Source organism: Glandiceps talaboti, chromosome 20 (genome assembly GCF_964340395.1).
Source record: "Glandiceps talaboti chromosome 20, keGlaTala1.1, whole genome shotgun sequence".
Lineage (NCBI taxonomy): Eukaryota > Metazoa > Hemichordata > Enteropneusta > Spengelidae > Glandiceps > Glandiceps talaboti.
The window spans coordinates 14,070,726-14,098,075 of NC_135568.1; the positions used below are offsets into that span (position 1 = coordinate 14,070,726).

Sequence of the window (27,350 nt, forward strand, 5' to 3'; positions counted from 1 at the left end):
CATGTCTAATATTGATATTTTAAATTTCACTGAAATATATTGTTTTTCTGATCGATGAAATAATATTCACGTTACAGCTAGTGCAAAAATGTAATAAAGAAGTACACACTTGATGTCGATGAGAACATAACTTGTCCAGTGTCGAACAATAGCACTCCTCTGATAATATAACACTATTATGTAAAGGCCAGGGTTTCAGTCCCAGGCTCATGCATTAGACTAATGCATGAACCTGGGACTGAAACCCTGGCCTTTAAATTATGATTTTACTAAGGAATGTAACGATCCATAACGCATATTGATCAAACGAATGAACATAGAAATATTTTGGGTTCATTTTAACAGTTAATAGAAAACCAATGGTGTTTTAGCACTGATCAATTAATGCAACTACCCATGTCTTAGCATGTGACATGTCTCATATCATTACGAATTGCCACGAACAGACAAAGTCGATGCCATTCGTTCCATCATTATATTATGGCTAAACTTTGTGTATTGACAGAGTACATGTTATCCCTTGAAAAACTAGTATTTTATGTTGTTGTTGTTGTTGTTGTTGTTGTTGTTGAGACAAAATCAAGTAATTCATCTATCTGTGCATATCTCAATGTTTAATGTCTTTGATTTCCAGCAAAGCAAACATTTACATATCTTTAGTAAGTTAAAGTCCTACAAGTTATCTAGCAAATTATACTCGGGGTTTTCCAACATACATGCAGTACTTGTTCCAATGACCTTTACTAGGTCATGACCCCAGGTCATAGGTCATGGACTTTACATAAATACCCTTCACTTCTTGTGACAGAGTGTGGGCTGATTGTCCTGTAAATAACAAATGGTGTCTGTACTCTAATTTTTGATGAATTGTGACAGGATAAATAATTATGAAATTAAATTGTGCACATTCACTCATATTTTGACTGGGGACTAAAGGTGAGATTTACTTAGTCACAAAAAGTCACAAACATGTCATTTACACTAACTTGTTGCAACTTATCCAAAAAATATACAAAAAAATAAGATGTTTCAAATCAGCCATGAGACAGACCTGCTGTACATGGATATGGAATTCTGGGTATGAAAGCAATGCTGGTGCTTCATAATGTATACTCATGTCACCCTTGCCTGTAGTGTATCTATCAATTTGTCTATTGTTATACCTAATTATAGTAGTAGGGCTATTGGCTACCTAAAGCAGCTAGGACGAAATCAACCTTTTGACTCTAATCATGCACAAAGATAGGAACTACTTCTCTGTCCATATATGCAAGTGTGAAAGTTTAAAGCTGCACTGGCTGCAACTGGAAAGTTTTTGAAACTGTTATATTTAGGTATAATGACTTGCTCATAAAACATCATACACCCTTTTGAAAGTAACGAATCACCTGCAGGTAGATGTATTTGTGCACCTGTACACATAATATGGTACAATAAATTCAATCATATTGATTTTTAGGTCTACACTCAAAAATCAACGCGCCCAACAACAACGATCACAATTTCAAAACGATGCTGTACTACTTCTGGATATACTGGACCCCTAATTAATGTAAATAATGCCTAATTATTCATATCTTAACAATTTTCAATGAATGTATTTGTGGTTGTCTAATCAAAAAAATAATACTTCAGTCACAGCTAGTGCAGCTTTAACGTACTGCCACTATTCAAATTGTCAAATTTCTCCCTGCACTTGAAATTGACTGATTTAATATTTCCCAAGTTCAAAGTTTGTTCATGATAAATAACCAATAGTATACATATTTATACATTTCATCAAGGTTTTCCCAAGACCAGTTGAAACCTTTGATTTTTTCAAAAGCATTGGTAGGTATGATACTTACTAGTACTAGATTGTTTATAGCATGTTGTTTTTTTCTTACAGATATGTCTCGCTAGCCCAAAGACATGTCGTTGGATTCTAATCTAGTAATCCTACAGCAATGCCATGATTTATTCCCCTCAAACCAAAGAAATTACCACCAACAGCTATGCTAAAATTTAAGTGGGTCTTACGTTGACTTGGGCACTTGTAATTGGCCACCATCATCAATTATATCATAGGTTTACATATAATATCCACTTAGATTTAGCAGAGCTGTTTGTAATACAGTACTTAACCATACTACCGGTAGCTTCCATGGTAACCTCTTCTCAAAGTCGGGGTTGGGTGCTCGCACACCCCTCCCTTGTAATGGTTGACACCTAGGTGTATTGCAGAGTGTATTCCTGTATAGGTGAATCTATTCTAGTATGTGATGGGGGATTATTTGTATGATTTTAGCTTTTTGTCTTTGAATCTTTACTAAAAAACTAAGCTTGCTAAATGAAGGTATTGGGCCCTTGCTTGAGTGTGGGCGCTAACACGGTTCACTACGGTAATTTCAAATTTCTATGCTTCAAAAGGGATAAGACTGTATGATGACTTGGTTAGAGAGCGGCCACTGACAACAACAAGTCTGTAGACTACAGGTAATTTCTCGCAGCTCAGACAGAACACTTATCTCACTGGCTACACTGTAGTTTGTATACTGAGAGCTGCCATGGCAATGCTTGGATCAGGGAGTGTATTTGGGAGTGTTAGTAAACAGCAGGTGTGTCCACTCACTGGTGATACCATGCTTCCAGCAACATGCCATCCTACAGCGGGATCATACACAATTATTGCTGATGTCTCTCGTTGTTTCATTGATGAATAACCTCCAAGGATATAGATTTTATCCTCTAGAACCACTGGGGAGAAGACACTTCTTGAGAAAGGTATCTGATCAAGAATCTGCCAAAAGTCCGAATGAGGGTCGTAGCATTCCACAGCGGAAACATCTGATCGCGTACGTGACGACGACTGATTAACGCCTCCAATGACATAGATCTTTTCATTGAGAACACACATACCGTGTAAGTAACGAGCAACTTTCATAGGTGCCTTCTCCATCATATTTCCTGATATGGGATCATAGATCATGGCAGTATTAGTTGATTTGCCATTGACATAAACGTCGCCTCCCGTGAGGTAGATTTCATCAAAGAGGACAGCACCTGCATGGCAACTCATGGAAGACATCAATGGGGTAGCTAACTGCCAACAGTTATTTTCTGGTGTGTAGACTTCAACTGAGCCAGTTCTTTGACTTGTACTTTCTGAGACTTCAGTGATACCTCCTAGTGCATACAACTTTCCATTAAACACACAAAGACTAAAATTAGTTCGTCCTGTGTTCATGGATGCAAGCTGGATCCATTGATTGATACGTGGATCGTACCGATGTGTTGATGCAAGAACTTTTTTCTCTGTAGGAGAGCCTAAACTCCATCCACCCACAGAATACAAGAATCCATCCATCATTGCAGCGCTATGGACATGCATGCTTTCTTCCATCTCGGCTAGCTCTATAACATCTTCGCCAATCTTGTAAGCTGTCACCTGACTATCGAGCTGATCTTTCATGCCACCAACCACACAAATTGCCTGCTCAGTACCACGGACTTGAGTTCGACAAGTCTGTTTCTGGTTCTGTAGGTAAGGGTTTCTCTGATAATCTAAAGCTTCATCTAGCAAGCGAGCGCACTTTGGTACATCCCTCATAAAGTCTACCCTCCACACTTTCCTCTCCAAATCTTTCACTGGCATGAGAGGGAAACGAATCTTCTTCATCACCTGACTTGCACTACAGCGCCTGGCCTCCTTATCATGCTCAACCCAGGACACTGCAATTTCAAACAGATCCACCTCACTGCATTCTTTGATGTCATTTCGCTTAAGGAAATTTACAACCTGCTCTGTCGACAAGAAATGAAAGTCCACTTGTCTTGCTGCGATGTTAAAATGATTGAGAATACAGTCAAAGGCAAGTCTTTCTATATCAGTGAAACAGAAAAGTTGAGCTAGTTGGTAAATTTTAACACTGGTTATAGCAGTAAGTGTAGAACTCATAAACTCTTTGCACAGTTCAATAGCTTCATTAATCTGTAAATGCACAGCGGCTGACAGAACAAAGTCTAATGTCTGCATCGACAAATATAACTTTCCTGAGTATATGAAGTCTAATATGGAGCTAAGACCCTCTGAAGGAACTCCTTGTAAATGTACTTCCATCTCCTGACTTTCTCTCATACCAACTGAGAACATAGCTTTGAAGTAATCACTTGATGCCACAAGTAGTTGACGGTGAGCTTGGTAAGATCGGAAGTCTTCAGATAATAAAGTGACGTCATGGAATAGGTCCTCTTCATGGAGTTGCTGGAATGCTTGTATAATACTGTTCCCATAATTTGGTGCTGTACAACATGTTATCTTAGACTTCTGATGCAGATGTGCCATGTTGCTAGGAAACCTATGGATAATGAGAGGTAAACAAATTAAGCCTTATAAACAAATGGATTAGCACAGCAGAAGGAATCACAGGATGATATAGTCTTGCAGCTAGATGTTCGGGCTTTCTTTCGATACTATAAGCGAACGAAGTTCGCAGTGAGGGCTTGGATGTTCCATCCTCAATAGCGATGTTTGGGCGTGTGTCGTATTCTATCGGAAGAACATCCGAGGTCTAGCAGATAGACTAAGGATGATACAGACAGTGTATCAATAAATTCATATTAACTACATTATTAACATATTCATACTACAAGCCGCATTTACATGGGAATAATTTTAACTGCCTATGAAATATTTAGTAGGTTCTTTCATTTATGGTTTGATCCTCTAACAATCATCCTATCCTTTGTATGATTATTTTAGAGCTGCTAGTCACGACTATGATACTCGACTCTGTTTACATCAAAATCTATATCCAGATCATGCCAGATCAAACCCAGGTCAATTTTCTAGTTCTTTTTCTGCTGCAAAAATTTGGAATGACATCCCTGTCAACATAAAATGTATAAATTCTTTATATCATTTTCAAACAAATCTCCAAGCAACATCTACTGGCACAGTATAACTGATAAACTGTATATTTGTAATTTTAATCATGTGTACATAATACATTACATATTTTAAGTCATGTTAGCACCTTGCTGTGAATTTCCAAGCTGTATATTAATACAAATGTATGTGAGGGGACTGGCCCAGACTAGCTGTAAGCTATATTTTGACTCCCCATTTACCCACTAGTATTATATTTATTTGGGAAAATAAACTGATTATCATAATTTTTTTAAAAAGGTACCTGTTTCGTTTACATGATGGTCACATGACAGAATTGCAGAAAATCTGGAAATGCTGCATTTCTGTTGTGTGACCAACATGTATACAAAACCAGAAACTCCATTTTGTAAATATTACTGCTCTCGATCCCAAATTCCTCTTCAGGGTCACTTGTTTAGGTTTCCACTTTTCACGCAGTGTAGTTACACTCCCTTTATCACTGTAATATTCTATATACTGAAGGACATTAAACCACCACTTGTCAACACCACAACTCAAACATCGTATACAGGCATAATAATATAAACAATTAGATAACATTGGTTTACTCACAGACAGTGGAGCGTTTCCCCTCCACTGTCTATGGTTTACTAATGTATACTAAAATGGTCAATTTGTTAAAAATCTATCATTCATTCAAGGCATTAATTGTCTAAAACACATGATCATTTGCATATTAATTGCATGCATGTAATAACATGCACTTCAGATCAAAGCAGTAAATCTTTTATGGCTAATACTTAGAGAGTATCCTGGAAAACAGTATTTCAAAACAACTGCAGTGTTTGTGATAAATGTGTACTGAAAGAGACTTGCAACAATTGTACATTATAAATCTGCCATACAATTGACCCTTCAGTGACATTACATAGTCACCGTACTGAGGAAATCTGTATGCAATTATTGTTCTCATTTGTTATTCACCAGTTGAGACATGTTAATTTATTGGTTCGCAGACCAAGCTAAGAATGTTATTGTGCGTGACCTACATACATTGTGTTTTGTCATGGCGGTGTTAGTTTCTTCACAGTCAGACACAATACACAGTGTGAATGCAGTCACTTTAGCCATTGTCATACATAGTTCTGATGACCTCTCACATCCTTCCAATCACACAAACACGACATGGCAAGAATATACACGTTCAACAGTGGAGTTACCACCACTTACAAAAAAAAGATATATATTGTATACTGTTACAGTGGTCATTTGTATCATGGGGGTATACCTCCATGTTTGTATATAGTCAATTTAGGTTAGTTGAATATGTGCAAAAGTTTTTCAGAAGAAATTAATTTCACTAACTAACTTTACAGTTGTCATATTTCTATCTTCAGTTGTTGTGAAAGGTGTCAGTTACACTGAATATGGTGGGTCAACCAGATGAGATGATTACAAGCAGTGTCTACTTTCCATATGCACTGTCAGTCAAATCAATGTGTACCAAATCAATGTATAAGGTAATGAAAGATATTATGCTAGAGAGTTCAAAGACTAGGGTTAATTAGCAGGTTTGGGTACCATGGTAAGAGAGGTGGGAAAGAGTGTGTGTCTAAACAAAAAGTATTGCCACTATTCAAATTGTCAAATTTCTCCCTGTATTTGAAATTGACTGATTTAATATTTCCCAAGTTCAAAGTTTGTTCATGATAAATAACCAATAGTATACATATTTATACATTTCATCAAGGTTTTCCCAAGACCAGTTGGATAACTGTAAAATAGATGTCTTGTGTTCAATCTCAGTCTAAGGTTCAATTCATTGTATTGTAACATTGTCTATAAAAATAGTGTGCTTAGTAACAGTTAGTCTAGATATTGGTGTCTTGTATTTTATGACCTCCTGTTATCAGATACTACACTTGGCGTTGATTGTTTAAATTGGACTTTCCAAAGAGTGCAATTGTTTATATACAGGGGTCTTATTAATATGAGTTTATCATGAAAGTCTATTCCTTTCATGGTGCTCATTTGAATTTGATTGTAGGAACCATGGTAACAGACATGAAACTTCACCAGATTAAATTTCCATACCCAGTACCATAATTGTGTTGAGAAATATAACATAAATACACTAGAAAAGTAGTAGATTTTACTGGGCCACCATAATTCTTATTTCTCCTTTTACATAAATGATATTCAAAACTTTCTAATTTCCAGACTTCAGGCTTATGATTCAAATTTATATTAATCAAATAAGACAGGCTCCACATTTGTAAATTCTGTTTTCCATATACATATTAATTGATGTGATGCCAACATATATTATCAATAATTTTCATTGTCACTTTTCACACAGCTTTATATATTTTAGATGTTATTCCCCAACATTTTCCTTCATTCAGCCAAGGAAAATATGAGTGACCTAAGGGGCCTCTGCTTTGTCACTACTCGTCTAGTGACTCGTAGTGACAGAGAGACCTTTAGGTCGCAAATATTTTCCAGCTGAATGAAGAAAAATATTGGAGAATATTAATATAATTATACCAGCACCAGTAATATCAAAGATAAATCAGGGAAAGTAATGACAATTTTGAACGTTTTGACTCATATTTCGAACACAGCAGAACCAGTGATGTAGACACATGTTGTCATGACATAGACATGTATTGTCGTGACATAGAACGACCATGGCATATATATTCCATATTATTTTCTTTGTAAATTTTCTGTCTGTAAATTGTATAGGCATTGTGTATTTTTCTTCAACGAGCTAACTAAAAGTCAATTATTTCACATTTCCACATCTAAAAGTCAAACTTTTTCTTATTTTTTCTTTTTGGCGTTTCAGATGTTACTGTTAATCCATTGGATATAAAGTACAAAATGTAATAGCTCGCGCAGCGGCTCAATGACTAGTACGCATGCACGTCGTATATACTATGCAAAAAAAATTGGTGGTTCTCCCAGGGATGCATTGCGGCGCGCAGTGACTATGCATGCGCCTTCCATATACTATGTGCATTCTCCATGTGCTACCGTATTGTCATATAGCATAGGTGACATCACATCGCCATGCATTGCAATATTGTAACAGTAGGCCTGTTGGCACGATTATCGTAACATTGTAACGAGTATCGAGGCATCACTGTACCCCTGGGAGAAAATGTTACACTATTTAGAAGTTTGACACACGGCAGTACATGATACGGACCACTGATGACATAGCGCAGTTGAATTTTCGGGTTGTGGAAGTGCGGTTTTGACATTTATATTGTCGATAATTGATTTTGTTTACATGTTCTAAAAAGAATAACTACTTTCCTATGTTTGTTGGTACATTCCTAAATCATCAAGTTGAATTGAGAAATCGCGATGTTCGGCAACATTTCAACAAAACATTTGTCCAAAGACCAACGTTGGTGGAGGGTCTATGATAAGTTGGCTGATTGAAAATGAACGATATTAATATAATGGCTATGATGGTTTTTGAAACCAACAACTGCATAGAGTGTTGACTTTCTTTACTTCTCGTCCATGTCAGAGAATTAGATGTCATTCAATAAAATAAATTTTGATGGTCAACACCCCTGGAAAATGACCCAAATCAAGTGTACGAACCCTGGCCCAGGCAGCCGGTCACAAATGAATCTACCCTGCGCAAGCTTATGGGCTTTGCCTAGTTATGATATTATCATTACTGAATGGCTATGTGGGTTTTTGTTTGTTTTTGTTTGTTTTTTTTGTTTGTTTGTTTGTTTGTTGTTGTTGTTTTTGTTTTGTTTTGTTTTTTGTTTTTTGGGGGGGTTAAAGTTTGTGACCCCAGTACTGTTACACAAAAGATGTGCTATGGTAGTACACTATGTATATAACGTTAAAGTGGCAGAAGTTGAGTCTTGGCCTAATAACAAAAATTGTGTGGTTCCGATTACGCTTAATTTTAGAAAACTTGTAACTTACGTTATACCCCCTGCTGAAAATGGAAACCCAAAACAGACAAAGATATATGTAATTATCTTTAGCATTCATTTGTAACTCGTAATTTTGGCAAACTGTAAGAAACTGGCACAATCGAACTCTCTCCCTGAAGTTTATAAATCAGTGATCATCGGAGATTGAACGGAGTGAGCGTTGATTTAAAGAACTAAACGCGACGCTGCGTTACGAACACAACAAACCATCTTCTCGTACAAGCAAGACACGGCTCGTCAATGTCATTCGCTTTGTGTTCATATTACCTCGGAAACAATGCCTATCATATCACTTTTAAGCAAATACAACACGTGAACTTGGATTTAACTCCCGTCTCTTACCTAGAAATCGGGGATATTTTGTAAATATTACTGCCTTCGGTCCCGAATTCCCCTTCAGGTTCACTTGTTTAGGTTTCCACGTCCACGGGATCAAGTTGGAATGGGGATAAAGTTGAAAGGTCATTCCAGAGTGCTTAACTTCCTCAATAACATCAACAACAATATATTAGAATCTCACTTTCGAATTTATGGATTTCTATCAGTGTGGAGTGAATATGCAATTAATGTTATACTTGAAAAGCTCAAATCTCAGCCCTCAAAACGTCCTTGTTCCTGCAACGAAAAATATTGTGGCGTTGGCACATTTTATTTGCAAACCTAGGCAGTCCGTTACGTAGTTCCGGGGCTACTGAAGGAGTTACGGGAAACGATATCTCAATCGTTCTTTTGCACGGATTTTAAACGTTATATTCTGCATAATTTCGTCAATAACAAACTGAAATTCGCACCTTGGAAAGGTAAGCGTCTAATTTATTTTACAAATGTATAGTATATTCTGTGATGTAACATGGTAGTAACCAGTAACAAAATAATACCCTCTCCTCATGTTTGATCAAATTTGGATGGAGTGAATGAGGTGAAAGGAAGTGTTGACGAAACACCTTGTTTCCGTTTCCCTAAACTTCATTCTGATGCAGATATTTACAAAATCCTTTTACCTGTGTATGTAGAAGGAACTACTTAGCAAATGCATTACTGTTTGACCATTCGCTAAGTCGCTACGTGGATACTAACATCCTTGCATGATACAAACCTGGGTAAGCGTACATACGTCACGCCTCCCTACATCATACATGTAAACATGTAAGAATTTATGATAGTTGATTTAATTTATTACGTATTCATAAGGCGAAAAAATTGTTGGGTTGATAGATTTTCAGTTTTATTTTTTTTTGTTCATTTGTGATTCTCTAGTTCAGGTAGTTATGTTTTTCTGTTGTTTTTAATATGGTCTCTGTTTCATTGGCTTCTTCTCATCAGATGTACAGCTATTAGTATTACAGATTGGAAGAACAGTTTTATATTGTCTTTTTAAATTTTAAGTTGATTTCAGTTTCCGCATCCACTATTTCTTGCGAGATTTCACAATTTTCGCGATTTTCTCAAACATTTTTTTCTCAAATACATGTATGTAAAAAAAAAAAAAAAAAAAAGTTTAGAGTCGGCATGAAAAAATAGGTGGGGGTTGGGTAATCAGTACCAAACAACTTTTTTTATTTGGCCTATGGTACTGTAGACCACTTTGGATTACTCTAGGGCTGTTTTTGATTGATCAAATTGTGTTTCATGTGAAACACCACATTGCTTTGTTAATGTTATTAGAAAATAACTGAATGTCTTTTTTAAGTGAACAAATTACCAACTCAATCTAACAAAATATGGCCATTTCTAATTCTATACAATATTTGTGTGAAGTACATTCTTGGAAATCACATGACTGGGTTGGGTCACCAATGTTTTGGGTTATGTTGAAATTTCTACAAGAGGCAAAACATCTACAAAGGATATTTTAAAAAAAGTTATAGCAAGAAGTAGAAACTACTATACTCAATTCATATTTTTATTTCATTTTTTTGCTTTGTTTTGTGTTGTGTTGTCTTATTTGTTTGTTTGTTTGTTTTGCTTTGTTTGTGTTGTCTTGCGTTGTTTTGTTTTGTTTTGTTTTTAGCATATCCATCCACAAATGCAGCACACACAAGGATAATCTCAATGTGGTAGAACACTGAAAATTGAAAAAAAAGAGTGAGATGTAAAAGTAAAGGTTGTTTATTATAGTGACATGTGATATACATTTTACAAATTGGCAATAATAATATCAGAAAGCAAACACATCACCCAGCCCACCGGGCTTATTAGTCACTACAAAACTGAATTACTCGTATGAGATGATTGCTTGATGAAATAACATAATGAAAACGAAGTGTAAAATGTATCATTTGGTACAACAAGTTTCTCTTTGTGCGTATTTGTAGAAACACAGTACATTTATATGTACACATAAACCAATGTAATACAACCAAATGATGGGGGGGGGGGAAGAGAACTACTTACACATGTATGTATACATGTAGGTCTCTGGTCAATGATCACTTCCACCTAGCTCTAGAAATATACGCTCCTAGAACGCCAACAAAATCTCCAGATTCCACTATACTTCCTTAATCTATTAAATCTTGTCTCTAGTCTTGTATTTTGCTCTCCCAATATTTGTTTTTTACTCCAAAAAAATTGTGAAAAATGTGTTGAAACACAGTTTTCTTGCAAAGTTAGAAATAGTTGAAAGAAAAGCAATTGATGTGGAACAATTCAACTTTGGAATAGAGTGATCAGACACCCTGAATTTTCCATACCCAAATATCACAGCTAAATATAGAATTCATCTAAATATTACATTAATTTAGATTTTAATTACAATGTTTACTTTAGATGTAAATATACTGTGTAATAAATGTTAAATTCGTGTGTACGCAAATGTGCCACATTCTGTTCAGTAAAATATTCATATGATAAATTAATGATATATCTGATTGTAGTCATTAAGAGCACAGTACGGAGTGGTAATGTAATGACCTGTACCTTGTGACCGCTGTAACCATGGTAACTGCTTTGATGTCATCATATCTCATTCAGTTTAAATCCTGTCTATACTCATTAAAATTATTCAAAAATGAAAATTAGCTGTAAAAATAAATGAAACCTCAATAAATCTTTATCCACCCAACCTGATTAGTAGTCATTAGTTGTTGTTTTTTTCGCATGGAAATTATTAATATTTCAGACAGTTTTGTTGTTGACTCACATCCTCTCCACAATAAAGCCATATGAGATCTGACTGACTTGACTTTATAGTTGCACACTCCACTAGAAAGCTTCGCCACATTCTTGTTTGCACAACTTCTCCATCGCCCACAATCTCCTGATCACTTTCCATGAAATAGACCAGTCACAATGTAAATTTTTTTTAAGGGAAAATTGATCATTTGAAAATACAGAATTTCAGTCATTTGTGATGGTTGATTTATTCTCCACTGAGTCGGTGATAAATCCCTGTGAGCAATTACCCTATTTACTTTTTCTACTATTTTTTACTGGATTATTTCAATTCGTTTGTGCAAACACGTTCATCTTTATGACTGACCTAATTTCTCGGTAATATGCCTACATGTTTGGATTATCTTCAATCATGTTCATTGCATACAGATGGGATTGATGGACTGGTTTGGCAATGTGCCAAGTCATGAGTTGGCACACATTTTGGTGAAATTGCATAGTGTAGCTCAGGTGAGACAGCAGGGGCATATGTCAGGGGCTTAGGTCAGTGCTTTGGAAGCCTATAGTTACATTTACAAATCTGGTTTTTCTGAAAATGTTACATAAACCACTTACACCATGACTTGTGTATGATTGGGGGTCAGGCTAGACTAGCTGTAAGCTATTTCTTGACACCCCCCATTTACCCACCCCTCTTTTGTTTTCTGTTACCATTATTTTTAATCATTTATACATTTGGGTAATAAAATCAGGTTGTTAGTGATACATGTACATGTACATTTGGTAGCATTATTTTATATTGAGAATTGACAGTTAAAGTGGCTATATGGATGAGGATTGGGTAGTTATTTTGAATTTTGAATTTATAAAACAATTTTATCCTGGCTTCCAACTTCAAAAATAAATGTGAAACAACATATGCCATGTCTGTGTTTGTAACCCAATACTTTGCAAAAAGCTGAAGAATGTGTAAAAAGTTTGTTATTGTTCTACAATGACAAATGTTTGTACATGTTTATTTATCTTTTGTAATTTATTGAGTTACAAACAAGGACTTAGCATATGTTGTTTCACATTTATTTTTCAAGTAGGAAGCCATCATAAAAATTAAAATTGCTTTATAACAAATTAAAAATCGAAAATAAATACCAAATCCTCATCCATATAGCCACTTGAAAGGGACATACCTGAGTTTATACATATTTGGGTGAAATGTCACATATTGAAAAAGTATCGCAGTATTGCACTAATGTTCACAAAACAGTTTTACATGAAATTGTGGGATATGTCGCTGTCAATGATACCTGTCGAGTGCTACTCATGTTAAGCAATTTGACTTATCGGAGTTGTGATTATGACATGACATATGCCAGTTTTTACCCAACAAAATATGTATATCCCAATATGCAAAACACAGATTATTTTCCCGTTAAATTAAACTATGAGTATGACGACAGAACGAGAAGTTTCTAAAACTCGCAAGGACGTTTTTGTGTATTTCTAACATTTTCTATAGCTGTTATTGTAATTCTTGAAATCTTTTTCTCTATTTTGATTTGCAGGTTCGCTAGTTTTCCTGTGACTTGAAATGGCCTCAGAACAGGCTGATATGTCATCCGAGGGCTATGAAGCAAAACGAGTCATTGCACCTAATTACAGTGCAAACATCTTACATGGCTTGAACAGTTTACATTATGATCAACTCCTACATGATGTTATTTTAATTGCTGATGGCAAGACATTTGGCGCACACAGGTGTGTGTTATCGGCCTGCAGTGATTACTTCAAAGCCATGTTCACAGGGGGAATGAAAGAGTCTGTTGAAAGGGAAGTAGAATTGAAAGGGATAGGTGCAAAGGGTCTGCAAGATGTTTTAGAGTTTATCTACACTGGACAGATTGAACTTAGCATGAACAATATTCATGACATCCTTGGAACAACTACCCATCTGCAAGTCACCCCCTGCATTGATGTTTGTTCACAATTCCTACAGAACGAGGTCGCCATTGATAATTGTTTATTGATCTATCAGATGGCGCAGACATTCCATCTGAGTGATGTTCACCGTGTCACTTACAACTTTCTGATGCGACATTTCAAAGAAGCGTCTGAAGGATTCTTGCAATTGCCGTTCTCGGATCTCAAAGGATTTCTCAGTAGCAATGATATATGCGGATGTACAGAGTTGGATTTGTTTGAGATTGCAGCGGAGTGGATTCGACATGGAGGAGAAGAAAGACTCCCACTTGCAAAACAACTCATGGAGAATATACGGTTCCCATTAATGCGGCCATTTGATCTTGCGAATCGTGTACGTGCAGTAGACTTCATGACAGAAGATAAAGAGTGTATGAATCTGCTTTTGGAAGCGTTTACTTATCAGTCAATGCCCTTCCATCAACATTTGCAACAAAGTATCCGTACTCAGATACGCACGTCAGAGGAGACGCTGGTCACTCTTGGTGGATACAAAGGAAAGCCATCTGAAAAGGTGATGGCATATTGCAGCAATAATAAACACATTGAACTCATGCCAATGCAGATGGGGGTCTATTATCATAATGTCACTGTCATGGATGGATACCTGTATTGTGTTGGTGGTCAGAATGTCAAAGATACAGCTGGAAAGGAAGCTGTCTGTGCTGCATTCCGATATGATCCACGTTTCAATGAATGGATGAAGATAGCACACCTACAAGAACCACGCTGTCGGTTCCACCTCAGTGCGTTGGACGGGCGGTTGTATGCAGTTGGTGGAAAGAACGCACGTGGACAGGTCAACACGGTGGAGTGCTACACACCCTGTGAAAACCGCTGGGCTTTTGTCGCACCTTTGGATGAGCCACGTAATGCACATGCAGGTACAATATATCAGCATGAACTGTACGTTTCTGGTGGTTGGAGCAATGGGAGGTACACAGACTGCTTGCAGTGTTATAATCCTGCGAGCAATACTTGGCAAACCAAGAGTTGTATGCATACACGTCGTGGTTGGCACGGAATGTGTATGGTTGACGACATGCTATACGTGATGGGTGGAAATCATCTCAATAATAATGGTGATCGCGTTGACGTCATGACGGTGGAAGGGTACAACCCAACTACAGATCAATGGGCAGTGTTGTGCTCACTTATGACTCCACACAGCGAAACTATCCTGTCGGTAGTCAACAAGAAAATCTACATTGCAGGCGGATACTCCTGGAATGCACAGGGTAAAACTGACCGCATTGAGAGGTATGACCCCAAAACTAATCAGTGGGAGATAGTAGGTCAACTGCAACAGAAAATGAACGGCCTAGCTTGTTGCAGTTTGAAACTCCCCAATAGGGTATCAGAGAGCTAAAGCTGAAAATGAATGGCCTAGCTTGTTGGAGTTTGAAACTAACCAATAGGGTGTCAGAGAGCTGCTATCTGATACAGGTAGCAATTACTGAAAATCATAGAGATACATGTATGTACTGAAAGGTGTAGTAATTAATGAAAATGCAATCGTGTAGTGAGTACAGAATTGAAGAGTATGCCTGCCTACTTTATTTTGATTTTTGGAGGATATTGGGTTCAAATTTACGAAATCAACAGGTCACAAAAATATAATCAAAGGTCATTACTTAAAATGGTCCTCTTCGAGTAAATTAGTGATTATAGATGCCTAAGATGAGACAAACAGAGATAATCAAGAGTGTGCTAGTTAATAACTAAGACTTTTAGTGTTAGTGAAGTTCCCTCAGTGGAATCTAGTTTTTGAAGCGACTAAGTAGCTTTCGTCCGAATCACTCACACATCAGCGTAATGATGGCATGCCGTTTGGTCAGGTGACCTCCTAGTGGAATCACCTGACAGTAGATTATGGTAAATAGGTGGGAGATGGTATCCACATTCGTGGTTGAGGGATGGCTGGTGTTCTCAAATTTCAATGGATTCTCGTATTTTCGAAAGACATGACCATACATAGTTGCTTCAAAAACTTGATTCCAATAAGGTAACTTTACTATTACTACATAATATGGAGTCAAGTATCAATATCTATTCTACTTTTAGTGTTGTCGATAGGATTGTTACTAACAAAGTCTTGGTGACTTCATACAGTAACCACTGTCTCTCTCTCACTGTGTGAAGTTCTGGAAGGGAGGTGCCAACTTCTAAGGGTGATCTCTTGGTTTATAGAACTAAAATAGTGGTCATGTACAGTAACTATTTTGGTAAAATTTGCCATGTCCTGAAAGTGAAGATTTCATTTTACAGTACAAATGATGTTGCCTTGGTGTTTTAGTTCTTTTACTAATATCGCATGACATTTTTTACATACATTCAAACAACTTCAAGTGCAAAAGAAACAATCACATAATGCTCACAATGGGGATGTAGAAGTAGTCAAGTTAACATGTTGATTATCAGTTGGAAAGTAAACATATTTGAAGCCATTAAAATCAAGTCCATGAGTAATTATTTCAGCAGAAGCCTGTTTCTAGTGAGCAATGTTTATCACGCTTCAATGTGATTGGATAATGGATCCTTCTGTGTGTGTGGTATCTCTGTTGTTGTTAGTGTGGAGTTAAAATGTGTCTGTCTTAACATAAAAAAACATCCTGTCCCATGAATAAAATGCCAAGGTAACCCTGTTTGCACTGTAATATCACCGAAGTAGTCTGTGGTTAACTGTGATATTTCCTTTTAATAATAATAATAATAATAATAATACATTCTTATCAGCGCATTACGCAACAGCCTCAATGCGCTTTACAGCACTAAAAAAAGAAAAAGCATCACGAAGGCTTAAACTGTAAAAATGTCCGACATAAAACAGAGAGACCTTAAAAACTGTTAAAAACCTAATATCCAAGATGAAATTTAAACAAAGAAGGACCTTAACAACTTATAAAAAACTATCACAATGCCAAGTAAAATGTATGGCACAAGAATTAATTTGCAAAAAAAACTTGAAATTCACTAAAAATCTAATCTTATTTTACACTTCATCTGTACAGAGAGGGGGTTTGTCGTAAATGAACAAAGTTTGTTTATTGAGCTTGTGTAAAATTAAATTGTGCAATCATCCGTCATTCAATCAACTTTTGTAGAATTCTAACCCTAGCAGTAGAAATTAAAGAAATTTTTTTTTTCAAAGAAGTTATTGTAATAATACTTTCTTCGTACACTCGAGTCAAATACTGCTTTAGATAAATCACTGATAATGACATTTGTATTAAAATAAAAATAAAAGGTTATGGTACTTAATTAATATTTGATTGATAATATTTATCATTTTTAGATTGTAATGATACTTACACACGTTTTACAAGAATGGGCTTAAAGGGGAATGCCACTCCACTAAATTTTCATAAAACATGGGTTTTGGAGAGTCAAACCATGAATTTACATCGCGTACAATTATTTGTGATTTCAGAGAAACATCAATTGTCTTTTTCAATAGGGTATCTTTGCTATAGACTATTGCATCATGGGAGATAGTAGAAATACATTATTCAGTGGTTGAACATTAAATATTCATGAGTACAAAATGCCATACACTTTAGTGTGAAGGGGTTGTCGTAAATATTCTGTCAACAAAATAAGCAGCATGTCAACTGAACCTTAAAGTTCACCTGATATACAGTACAGATTGCTGTGTACAATCAATGTGAGTGAAGAAGCAGCACAGTATATAAAGATACTGTCATTGTGTCAAAAATGTACTTAATTTGGTAAATCCTGAAACAGCTCAACTAGTACAGCCTAAACATCCAATTTTGAGATTCCAAATTGTGTCAATTTTGATTCTGGTATTACTGGCCCATGGTACATGAAATCATGGGCAAATAATTATTGAGATTATTTGCCATCGTGGAATTAATTTTCTTATGAGTTCATAGTGTATGTATGAAGTTTAGCGTAGGTCACATTGGTGTTTTAGTAGCTGGAGTGACACGGATATTTCAATATGAAACATACATAACCACCAAAAATCATAAAGTTACAGGCTTTATCCCTTTAATAAAAAAATAAACATCAAAAACTATAAAATTACAGACTGCCCCTTTAAACAAAAGAATAAAGTTACAGACTGCCCCTTTAAACAAATGTAATCACTAAAGACCATAAAGTTACAGACTGTGTCCCTTTAAAAAAAGGTAACCACCAAAGACCATTCAGTTACTGACTGTGCCAATGTAAACAAACGTGACCACCAAAGACCATAAAGTTACAGACTATCCTTTTAAACAAACGTAACCAACAAAAACCGTGATATAAAGTTACAGACTGTGCCCCCATTGTCTATACATAGCCTATCCACATAACACCGTACTATGATACATCTCACTCTGGGGACTTGATAAATGCAAACTACTGTGGCATCTCAAAACATGCCAGGAATACAAATCATGTCAGAGATATATGGTTAAGAAGGATTGTCAGTTGAACACGTGTTCAGTTGATTTCAGATTTTACAACACAGATAACCAACATCTACAGGGCAGGTTGATTGATAGCTTAAAGGGATACATGTGTATTCCATTTCCAGTCTCGCAAACCAGAGCTGTTATTTCTTCTGCTACACTGCAAAATAACGGTGCGTCTTTTAATTTACGAAACAATTTTATCATGGCATCCTACTAGAAAAATCAATGTGAAAATATATATTTTGGATTTTTAATTTATTAAACAGTTTGATCATGGCCTCCTATGTATTGTCAAGTCTGGTAACTCATTAAGTTGAAAAAAGCTGTATAAACTTTGTTGTTATTGTACGTACAATAACGAACATTTTACACATTTTATTAATTTTTTTTGTAATTGATTGAGTGACAAATAAAGACTTGGCATTGATTTTTCAAGTAGGATACCATGATAAAATTGTTTTGTAAATTAAAATTCCAAAAGAAATATCAAATTACAAGTTACACAATGTGAATGATTGAAAATAAAAGCAACAAAAATTTTAGGGATGCCAGCCAACTGTTCTCAGATGTCAACTTCAAAAAAGGATTATCTCACTCTCTCAATAGACTTTTTTTTAAAAATGACCCCAACCTTAACCTTGTAGATACAATCTAACATTAGTAACAATAGTGAGTGTGTAAAACGACATCCAAAAAAATCCCAACTTTAAAAATAAAATTTGAAAAATAAATATTTGCCAGGAGAGTTTCAAATCTCCATTCTCATGTTATTTGTCACATTTACAATATGGTATATTATCTAATTTGTTTTTGAGAGCGATGTCAATCTGTAGGATTACATTTGTAAAAGAAAATGTTATCACGATTTTGTCGTGATTGCCCTGAGATTCACAGATATCTCAAGCTATAAAAATTCTATGTATAAAAATAAGTGTTCAAGGCTTAAAGCCAGTAACATAAGGCCAAACCAAAAAAAATTTATGTTTCCGATAGCCTGACCAACCCTAGATTAAAGTGGCGATATGGATGAGTTTTGGATATTTACTTAATTTTTAGATTTTTAAATATACAAAACAATTTTATCATGGCTTCCTACTTGAGAAATCAATGTGAAACAACATTGACCAAGTCCTTATTTATAACTCAATGAATTACAAAATGCTAAAAAAAATTGTTGAATGTTTGTCATTGTATGTACCATAACAAATATTTTACACATTTATTAATGCTTTGCAATGTATTGAGTTACAAAGAAGTACTTGGCATGTGTTGTTTCACATTGATTTTTCAAATTGGAAGCCATGATAAAATTGTTTTGTAGATTAACAATCAAAAATAAATGCCCAATCCTCATCATTATGACCACTTTAAGCCTTTGACCCTATACATATGTTTGCATGAACAAAGGTAAAATGGTAACAATTTACTTTTATTTCTGTGTACACTTTCATGCTTTGCCTCATGTGTAGTCACATTTTTAAAAACAACCGATCATATTCCAGAGAGAAACCAGTCTTTTTAGACTGTAACAGTACAGTCTGCATCATGTTTTCATCATGTTTTTGTCAACTTAAAATAGTCTTCATTTACTTCTTTTACACCTCAAACTCTTACGAAAGTATTGTGACTGATGCGTTTCTTATCCTGAGGTCAAAGTAATTTTAAACAAAGTAAAATAAAATAAAATTCTGACCTACCTACCCTATTTTCCGAAGTCATGTTATTGGAAACAAACATTTTTTTTATTTTGCCTAACCGTTGCTTTTCTAATTACTTACTCTTCCTAAATGTTACTGTAAGATTTGAGATTTCAGCTCTACTTTTCCCTGCTCGGTAAGCATGTCCACAGGGGATTTTATCTTTCAAATTCTGATTACATTTTGTGTCCTGAAGTGCATAGAGCACAATTGGTAGATGAGATCTTGAATTCTATCCCTTCAAAGTGTTTCTACTGTAGTATGGCCACGGGCGTCAGGTTTTTCTTCTCATACTTTGATTACAGAACTTTTTCTCAAACCTTGACACCGTGATATTACAATATTATGTATTATACTATACACAAGCCAAGTTATTGTCTCTGAACAGAAAATATGGATTATATACTCTGGTCGTTCTACGTCACAACAACCTGTTTCAGCGCCACTGGTTTTGTGGTGCTCGAAATATGAATCACAATGTTCCAATTCACCATAATTTTTCCTTATTTTTCACAAAATATACTTGAGGAGGGATACTGATATTATTCCCCAATATAATATTTTATGTCATTCGGCCGGAAAATGCTTGTGACCTAAGGGATCTTGTCTCTACTCGTCTAGCGACTCATAGTGACAAGACCTCTTAGGTCACTCATATTTTCCTTGGCTGAACAAAAAAAAATATTGGGAATAATATGTAAATATTTCCTTTTCATATACCCTGTGCACATAATTTCTCAGCATATTGTCGTGTATGAGTATTAGTATATGTACATGTATAGATACATATATATGTACATGTAGTCACAAAAAATGAAAACATTAGTTATTTAATGTTGTGTTTTCTTATTCTGAATGATCAGATACTATCTACTGGTTTTGACTAAGAAATTTTTAGAAATAATATTCAATCCATGTGACTTTATTATGAGATATATGCTAAGTACAGCACAAGAATCTATTTCTGATTTGCTAGATCAGTGTAGGGAATGATTTGCTATGCTGGTGTAGGAAAGTAACCCTTTCGGTTGCTAACACATGCTGGTGAAGTGTTAATGTCAGCCTGGTGTTAGTACCGAGCTAGTCTGGTGTTATTATTTCAAGCATTAACCATTCCAGTAGCCAACCTGTACTGGTGAGGGGGTTAGTGCCAGCCCAGTGTTAGCACTAAGCCAGCCAGATGTTAACATTGGACTGGTGTAGATATTAACACTTCCAGTTGCTAAAAACATACTGCTAAGGTGTTAGTGTCAGCCTAGTGTTAGTACTGAGCTAGCCTGATGCTAACATAGGACTGGTGTAGATATTATTAACCCTTCCAGTATGCTAAAAACATACTGCTATGGTGTTAGCATCAGCCTAGTGTTAGCACTCAGCTTGCTTGATGTTAACATAGGACTGGTGCAGGTATTAACCCTTTCAGTTACTAACACATACTGGTGAGGTGTTAGTCCCAGCCTAATATTAGCACTGAGCTAGCTCGATGTTAACATTAGACTGGTGCAGGTATTAACCCTTCTAGTTACTAACGCATACTGTGAAAGTGTTAGCCCTAGCCTAATGTTACCACTGAGTGAACCCAACACGTTAACTCCATGCTAGCTCAGTTAGGAAGCAATATGAAACTGTAAAGGTACATGATACTATAGAAAATGTAAAGAAAGCAACGAAAACGTAATGTATCGGTGAAAAGAAATTTCAAGCACACCTGATTTCTTGAATTATTTTTAAAGTTATAGAAACTCTGAAATGTGAATTTGTGATTGCATTCCTCATTGCCTTGTACATGCACGAAGCGTCTAGTCCCAACTTTGAACTGTAAATCTAGTTTTAAAATATGTATACTTAGATATGGTGGCCCACAGGTGACATAGGAACAATACCTTTGTGGAATAAATAATTAATTTTTTTAAGAGCAAAATATTTCATCTCTGGGCCACCGTACATAGACCACAAATGTGAAGCCATTACTATAACCAAGTAGATAATGAACTGTATACTACTAGAAAAGCAAAGTCATAACTTATGAATATATATTAAGTTGCCAAAATCAGACACTGCAATAACTTCAAATGTGTGTCAGCGCCACCATGAGAAGAGTGGATATTTCTTTTGTTTTTATGCTAAATAACCCGTATTGACAGCAAGCTGTACACTTTGTCACTGTGTAGCACTGTCACATTTGAATGACCCAATAGAAATTTGCCAAATGTAAAGTTTAACGTAACAGACTGGATTACTGTACATATTTATGATTGTCATTTGGAATGAATCATAAGAATCGTTTTATTTTTATCACGTCTATAAATTCATTGTCTTTTGTATATAGTACGTTGAACTGGGATTATTTGACAATGACATGAATCAGGACATTTTTATTCGTGCAAGATGTTTTGAAATATTTGACGTTTGTGGTGCCAATATTTCAATGAGTATTTATGTCTATTGCTTGTGTATAAAATTCAGTTTAATAGTAAAATGTAATAGTCTTCTATAACATCTGTAAATCATATATGTAACACAACTCTGCCATTCTCAACTCTTTCTTGCCAGTCCATTTTATTGTCTTCTCTGTATGGAATTAAGAAATAAATGGAGAAATAACTATGAACTTCTTGGTGTCATTTTTGTATGCAAATACGACAGGTACATGATGGCGTGTCTCTGTGTAAAAAATTTTTTTAGTGTTTGTGGTGTGGTCAGAGATGTTAGCTCAGATTTGGTGTATGCCATTCTCATGCTTAGACATACTTGATTGAAAATATTCATAAGTTTGGTAGATGAACTGACACGTTCACTTAGTTTAGACAAAATGTCTAATCAACATTTTGAATAGGGTCTATTGAGGTTTTGGCCTTATAACAGCGCCCCCTAGAGGTCAGGTTCAACAATGGGATTTGTGACAATCAAAAACTCAATGGTTCTTTTTTGAGTCATTTATTGTACAAAAGAATAGTTAAAATTGATTTTAAAAAAATACCAACACCAGCTTTTCACATCATTATTTTACTACATGACACAATGTGATTTTAACATTGATTTCATAACACTATGATTTCATAACACAACACTGATTTCATATAACAATATGGATTTTATAACATGACACTATGATTTCCATAACATAACACTATGATTTTATAACATAACATAACATAACACTGATTTCATACTACAACACTATGATATAACATAACACTATGATTTTATAACATAACACTATGATTCCCATAACATAACACTGGTTTCCATAACATAACACTATGATTTTACAAACGGGTACTCTAACTCATAACAAAATAACACTTTGATTTCATTATACTGTGACAAACAAAGTAAACACTATGATTTTCTGACAAAATCCTGCTATGACTTTTTGAACATGTAATGTGTTATACATACATGTGCTACACTTACTCAAGTCAACCAAAAGAACTTAGGGCCAGTCTATGCATGTATTAATGATTACATGGTTTGAGATGCCAACTATTTCCAATGGCTGTGGTCCTAAGTATTACATTTTGCATCTCACAGTATACCATCAGACTTACATGCCACAGCAAGAACCTTTTATGACTATGAAATATTTGTAGGATGTCAATCGTTTTGGAGGATGTGGTTTCCCTACAAAAGGAATGTTTGCTTAGTGTCAAAGGTCACTGAGCTTGGTCACCAATCGCCATAGTGATTTCAAAGGATGTCCAAGTACAACAGAAAAGTGGTTGGTGTAGTACTTCCTTCGTGGGGAGTGACTTTTTTTCATAAATTTCAAGCCAAACAAACTACAACAGAGACACCACACCAGTGTGCCCTCTAAGCCAATTTGACGTGTCACTAACACACAATTTCTAGTGATGCACCAAAATCTGGTGTTCCCCTATCTCTTGCTATGTGGTGACTCACAAGAAATGCCAGTTTTTTCTCATTTTGACTCACAACAACAAAATTTGGCTATCATGAGAGGGTACACTGCACCACACCTACAGCAGGATCCTTTATCTTATCACATTGGAAAGTGAAAAGCATTACTATTTGTTTAACGTACAGTAGAAACAGGATTCTGCTGAAATTATTACACATAGACGTGATGACTTTAAAGGCTTCAAATCTTTTCTTTCTGACTGATTAGCGATATGTATGGTTTACTTGTCAGTTCCTACATCCAACTAGATATGGCACCTCTATAATATTGGAAGTGCAAGTCTGAAGTTTTCTGTGTGTGTGTGTGTGTGTGTGTGTGAAAGATATCATGTCCCACAAGCAAAACAGTATCCCATTTCTGCTGTAAGTGGTTCCGGTTACGCTGAATTTTAGAACAGGTTGGGTTGGTAGATTTTTTATTTTATTTTCTTATTTTTTTTTTCTGTGTGAGTGTCTAGTTCAGGTTTTCCATTGTTTTCCAAATTGTCTCAGTGTTGTTTATTTCTTCCTATCAGATGTACAGCCATTGCAGATTGGAAGAATAGTTTTATTTTGTCTTTTTCAGTTGATGTCAGTTTCCACATCCACTATTTCTAGTGAGACTTCTCAATTTTTGCGATTTTATTATTTTTCTCTCAAATATGTAAAAAAAAAAAAAAAAATTAAGGGTCAGCAGTGAAAAGCTAGGTGGGGTTGGGTAACCGGAACCAAACAATTATTTTTTTAGGCCTTATTGGGAACAACTTTTGAAAACACAATTGACAAAAATAAAACTACATGTATCTACACTGCAGTCATGATCTGATCTATATTTTTTTTTGGCCCTGACTGTGTTAGCACTACATAATTATGATAGCACCATTCTAACTGTGGTGGCGCTATACACATAAATGTAAATTATTCCTTAAGGAGTTCATAACCAATGTATCCATCCTTTTCAATCAGTCTCTCTGGTCCTAACAATGGTGGCGACCAAACACAAATCATTCGTGCCTTTTCTACAACCTTTTCTCGACATTTACCATAATCGTTGAATAACAGCAAAGTATCATCTGTGCCCCGAGCAAATTGTTTGTCTTCGTCCCAGGATATTTCTACAGCACCGGATATCAGGTAGGCACCCTCTGTGTGATGAAAGTGTGCAAATTTGCGGTCTTCACCAGTTGGAAGTAGCAGAGCATTGATACTGACGGGAAATCCATCATCTTTCACAAGCATTCGACGACTGTATCCTTCCATTGGAAGAACATAGTCCAAGTCAGTGCCTATGGTTTCACTCATTGCCCGGACCGTCATGCGAGGATTATCGGGAGCCTCATCTTTGCAGAAGATGACAAACAGACGTACATCGCAGGAAGCGGTCATTTTCATAGAAATTTTTGAGGAGCATGCAATCACCTTATCTGGGTCAAAGTCGTATGAACGGCCATCTTGTGTTGTCACAGATCCAGCCCCACTAATGCAATAATAAATATGATGCAACTTGTCATCGGATGGGGAATTCAATGATACAGTTTCCTTTGCAACAACGCTGATGTGATAGACCATAAAGTTTAAACCATCAGATTCAGCAGCAAGTTGTTGGCCAGTGATACCGTTCGGTGCCTCATTGCTGACAGCATCCTTCAGACAATGGATTTTCATCGTGTTTACTTGTTGTGTGATTCTTAAGAGTTTGCTTCTCAGGAACTTTGCCTAAAGTGCTGAGAGGAAGTGAGAGAATGTGAGGGAGAGACATTTGATTGATAAGGTGTGCATGCATACTGAGTACATTGTAAGTCGTCCCTTGAAAAGCATGCACCATCTGCAAGCAGGACTAATCTTACAGACCCAGTCAAAATAGGGGTTGACCTTGACCCAGCAGAAATTATTTTTAGCACATCTTACTAAGAATTGTATCAAATATCTAGAAAAATCTTAAGTTGTGGAGTTTGGTGAAAAATGAGGTTTTGTAATAATTAGCGTAACTCAAGAAATACTGTTCCACTTTTAGTACAAAAATCCACATACTATAAAGCATGGAAGTGGGTGGTACTTCGGTCGCTTATCGTATCCGAAGAAAGGCCGAAGGTCATCTAGCAACAAGACTAGCACAGTAGCAGGGCTGGTACTGGTATAAGACTATATTTATATATAAATATATGCACGGCTTTGTGCCGCATTGCCATTATCACAGACTATAGACAAACAAACTCTATTGTCTATTTATGTTCAGACCACATGCAAACGTTTCATGCTCTACGCCCCGTGGCCCGTGGGTCCGAGTCGTTACAAGCAAAGTAACTTACCGTCAAACTCGTATGTTGATGTTCACGGGTCAATGAAGCAATCACGTGATGTTATGACCTCCATTTACAGTCATGTGATTATGTCAGTGTCTGCTTTTATTGTAATTTGTAGTAAGTAAAGCTACATGTATACGTCGTGCCGTTCTGCACCGCCCTCACCCACAGGTTATGAAAATATGAATAAAGAGAATAACGCACCCCGACAAATGAATTGTGCTCTCCTTAGCGTAGACATGTCATATCAAAATACTGGCAATATATGTAAAATATACTTCTTTCAAAAACAAGATCTGACTTTATTTTGACATATTTGAACTTGATTTTACATTTGTACTCCAAAAGGAAACAAAACAGAGAGGCGAATGTAGTTTGTATCACAACCTTGTAAAACTACGTACACTAGCTTTTGTGTTATGGCTTGTAGGGCATTTGTCAGTGATCATATTCATTACACCTCTTTTATGCAAATATTGCAGCATTGCGAATTCCACCGGCATGTTTCTCTTTCCCCTGCGTTTAAAGTTGAATTGAACATTCTCGTAATAGTGATGACTGATGTTTCTTCCATTGTTGTCTGTAGAAAAAGGCCAAAATCCGTATAAATTGATTTTCTCACAAAACAGAGTTGCTATGGTAAACATGACGAATCCTTCACTGTTTGACGACTTTTTCCAAAACCTGAAATAGATATAATAGATAAAATGAATAAACGTAACGTGTACTGCACCTAACTTTTTCGAAATGATTTCTGTTCGAATTTAGCCATTCTCGTAAGACTGTCGTTGAGGGCTCCATCCCATACCTCGCCAATTGTCGTTTCGATCATTCACTACTATGATAACTTATAGACTGTAAGATACGTCGTGACGTTTCGCCCTCACCGGCCTCCTCTCCTCCTCCTGTTAGGGGTTGACCGATGGTTGAGGGCGCCCCGTCACGGCGTACCTTACAGACTATATAACTTATAACTTATTAGGCACTAAAATTATTTTGACGTACCCCCACCACTCTTTTAAACACAGAATTTATACATATACGTTCCAGACATCCCCATAAATATTTAAAGCAAGCGCCCCCCCCCCCCCGAA

The 27,350-nt window shown here is 36.0% G+C and overlaps 3 protein-coding genes across 3 annotated transcripts; 1 reads left to right on the forward strand and 2 right to left on the reverse strand.

The window, feature by feature from the left end:
- Positions 1 to 604: 604 nt before the first annotated feature.
- Positions 605 to 9,306, reverse strand: LOC144450818 (kelch-like protein 26). Its single transcript, XM_078141553.1, has 2 exons — positions 9,184 to 9,306; positions 605 to 4,337 (listed from the first exon to the last, which is right to left on the reverse strand). The coding sequence occupies exon 2, from the start codon at positions 4,322 to 4,324 to the stop codon at positions 2,516 to 2,518; it is 1,809 nt and encodes a 602-aa protein (XP_077997679.1). The 5' UTR covers positions 4,325 to 4,337; positions 9,184 to 9,306; the 3' UTR covers positions 605 to 2,515.
- Positions 9,307 to 9,525: 219 nt separating this feature from the next.
- LOC144450448 (kelch-like protein 9) lies at positions 9,526 to 22,568 on the forward strand. Its single transcript, XM_078141049.1, has 2 exons — positions 9,526 to 9,641; positions 13,518 to 22,568. The coding sequence occupies exon 2, from the start codon at positions 13,544 to 13,546 to the stop codon at positions 15,299 to 15,301; it is 1,758 nt and encodes a 585-aa protein (XP_077997175.1). The 5' UTR covers positions 9,526 to 9,641; positions 13,518 to 13,543; the 3' UTR covers positions 15,302 to 22,568.
- A 2,303-nt stretch (positions 22,569 to 24,871) lies between these two features.
- Positions 24,872 to 25,618, reverse strand: LOC144450583 (L-ectoine synthase-like). The gene has a single exon (XM_078141225.1). The coding sequence runs from the start codon at positions 25,616 to 25,618 to the stop codon at positions 24,872 to 24,874; it is 747 nt and encodes a 248-aa protein (XP_077997351.1).
- Between the last annotated feature and the right edge of the window lie 1,732 nt (positions 25,619 to 27,350).